Genomic DNA, 3,086 nt, shown 5'->3' with positions numbered 1-3,086 from the left:
AACTGGTGTTATGCTCAAGTAGTTAATTTTTTTATGTTAAAACCTAATAATAATGAAGGAGTGTATTTTTTTATATATACTTCTTGTCGAACCACCGAGCCACACATAAGTTTTAATAAGAACTAAACTTCGTCTTCAGCTGCCGGAGCTGGAATTTTTAATTATTATTTATCTTGTTTGGCTTATTAATGAGGGAAAATGCTTTTTTCCACCCCAAGAATTGCCATAATATAAATATTTTGTTGATAAAGTAAAAACTAAGTGTGGACAGCTTTTTTTTTGTTATTACTAAAGGCACTTGAAGAGTTAAAATACAAAAATTAAAAGCCATCTAATTTTTATATTTGTATTTCAGACTAATGTATAGCTGTAAGTTTGACTAGCTTATTGTGTGTGTGTGGGGGGGACTTATTTTAAAGTGCATGTATAAAGTGGTCATTTTTTCCCCTAGGGAACACTGAATGTCTTAAAGTTAATAGACCTTTCAAACGTTAAAGTGCATTTATCTGTCTAAAAATGTCTCAATAGATTTTAAACATATTTGGTGAGCATTTATTTGTGTAACTTCTGTGTTTTCATTGGCAGCGGACTCACCTGGTGCTTTCTGATGTCCTGGAGTCAACTCGAGACTGAACCATGGTCATTCTGCAGCAGGTACGTCCTGTCGAGTGGATACTACCTCTATTTTTTCTCCATTTCCTCCTCGTCTTTTGGGATTTTCTGAACTATATTCAGACTTATACTCAGTTCTTCCATCATTTTATCCATCGCACCATACGTTATATTCAACATTACACACGTGCAATGCAAAAGAATCGGCATCAGTTTAAAATAACTTCCTAGACTGGATAGAAAAATGTAATTTCTGGAAAATATTTGAGTCTTCCCAACCAGTTCACATGGATTTTACTGTAGTAGAGAAGGTATTTGGAATAACAATGTTGCTGATTCACACAAAACAATTATACATTTTAACATACTCAAGTTACAATCCAAACATATTGTTCTTTTTTATGTCTTTTATATGGAATCAAATAGTGAAAAAATTAAATCGGTCGAATCTTAGCGTTACATTCAAGACGCTATTCTCCTCTATCAAAAATACTTTTATAAGAATATTAATCTTACAATGGAAGTGTTTGATATTTAAGGTTTCTTGATTTTTTTTTTTAAATGTATCTGCAGTTTGTTAAATAATAATTTGGAAATGTGTTTTGGAATATTATGGATTTTATGTATTTGCTTTGGATATTTACTCCATATTAGTTTGTTGTGATTTGTTTTGAGGGAGTTGGTAACTAAAGGAAAGCAAAAGTTATCAGATGGGCAGAAAATGTTTAGTTAAATGTAGTGTTGCATGAAGAAGCCTGTTTACTGAAGATGAACGCATATTTGTTGTACATTTTGAACAGTGATACATTTTGTATTTGCTTTTTGACCTTTATGGTGGTGAACGATTTTTGAAGCTAGTCTTTCATTAAGTTTCTGTCGCCTCATCATATGAGCTGATTTGATCAGTTATTTCTTGGTTCTGTCTCGGTGTAACAGAAGTCGTCTCACTTGTGCAGACTCGCCTTTCAACGTTATATTTAGACGTTCTCATGGATTAAAGTTCTCCATCGTCGCAACAGATTTCCATAATTTTGAACGCGGTCAGGACGGATTTCCGTCGTCTATAAAAACGAGGAGGGGGAAAAAAGTTTTGTTTTTATTTATTTTTTTGGTTTTGTCAAAGCCATACAATCTAATGATGATACAGGAATTAAACTGATGCTGCCTTCAACCAATAAAGAGAAACCGAATCATAGTTTGACCCAGTCAAAGCAGAGCAGGGCGGGTCGTGCATTGTGGTTCACAGTGAGCAGCAGAGAGAAACTAAACCAAGGAGGACACCCCGCTACCCTAACAAAACCGCCCACCCCTTTCAGTCAGTTTCAGGTGTTTGTAGTTTATCATAAATATCTGCTAAATGAAATTATACATGTTGTTTTAACAAGATGTATCTGTTTGGATGATCTAAACTTGATTATATTTAGAACCATACTGAGAGGTAACTGTACTGTGATTAAAGTAATTTAGTAAATGATCAAATATAAAAAATAAATAGTATTATATCAAATTGGTTCTTCTCATCCTAAGCATTTCGTTGTACTGTTAACATTGTGTTAACATTGTGTTAACCTTGTGTTAACATTGTGTTAACCTTGTGTTAACGTTGTGTTAACCTTGTGTTAACATTGTGTTAACCTTGTGTTAATCTTGTGTTGACCTTGTGTTAACATTGTGTTAACCTTGTGTTAACCTTGTGTTGACCTTGTGTTGACCTTGTGTTAACCTTGTGTTAACCTTGTGTTGACCTTGTGTTGACCTTGTGTTAACCTTGTGTTATCATTGTGTTAACATTGTGTTAACATTGTGTTAACATTGTGTTAACATTGTGTTAATATTGTGTTAACATTGTGTTAACATTGTGTTGACATTGTGTTGACCTTGTGTTGACCTTGTGTTGACCTTGTGTTATCATTGTGTTATCATTGTGTTAACATTGTGTTAACCTTGTGTTAACATTGTGTTAACCTTGTGTTAACATTGTGTTAACCTTGTGTTAACATTGTGTTAATATTGTGTTAACATTGTGTTATCATTGTGTTAACATTGTGTTAATATTGTGTTAACCTTGTGTTAACCTTGTGTTAACATTGTGTTAACATTGTGTTAACCTTGTGTTAACATTGTGTTAACCTTGTGTTATCATTGTGTTAACCTTGTGTTATCATTGTGTTAACATTGTGTTAACATTGTGTTAACCTTGTGTTAACATTGTGTTGACCTTGTGTTGACCTTGTGTTAACCTTGTGTTGTCATTGTGTTAACATTGTGTTAACATTGTGTTAACATTGTGTTGACCTTGTGTTGACCTTGTGTTGACCTTGTGTTGACCTTGTGTTGACCTTGTGTTATCATTGTGTTAACATTGTGTTAACATTGTGTTAACATTGTGTTAACCTTGTGTTGACCTTGTGTTAACCTTGTGTTATCATTGTGTTAACATTGTGTTAACATTGTGTTAACATTGTGTTATCATT

At 33.3% G+C, this 3,086-nt stretch overlaps 1 protein-coding gene across 1 annotated transcript in view; it reads left to right on the top strand.

The window, feature by feature from the left end:
* The first annotated feature begins 601 nt into the window (after window positions 1-601).
* myo7ab (myosin VIIAb) overlaps window positions 602-3,086 on the top strand; it is a 41,437-nt gene continuing 38,952 nt past the window's right edge. The window contains exon 1 of the mRNA XM_037687803.1: window positions 602-654. Coding sequence (XP_037543731.1) covers window positions 637-654 — 18 coding nt within the window. The 5' untranslated portion in view covers window positions 602-636. The remainder of the gene's footprint in view (window positions 655-3,086) is intronic.

The sequence above is a fragment of the Nematolebias whitei genome, chromosome 14, assembly GCF_014905685.2.
Source record: "Nematolebias whitei isolate Nwh7 chromosome 14, NemWhi1, whole genome shotgun sequence".
Taxonomy (NCBI): domain Eukaryota; kingdom Metazoa; phylum Chordata; class Actinopteri; order Cyprinodontiformes; family Rivulidae; genus Nematolebias; species Nematolebias whitei.
This window is presented reverse-complemented; position numbering and strand designations above follow the sequence as displayed.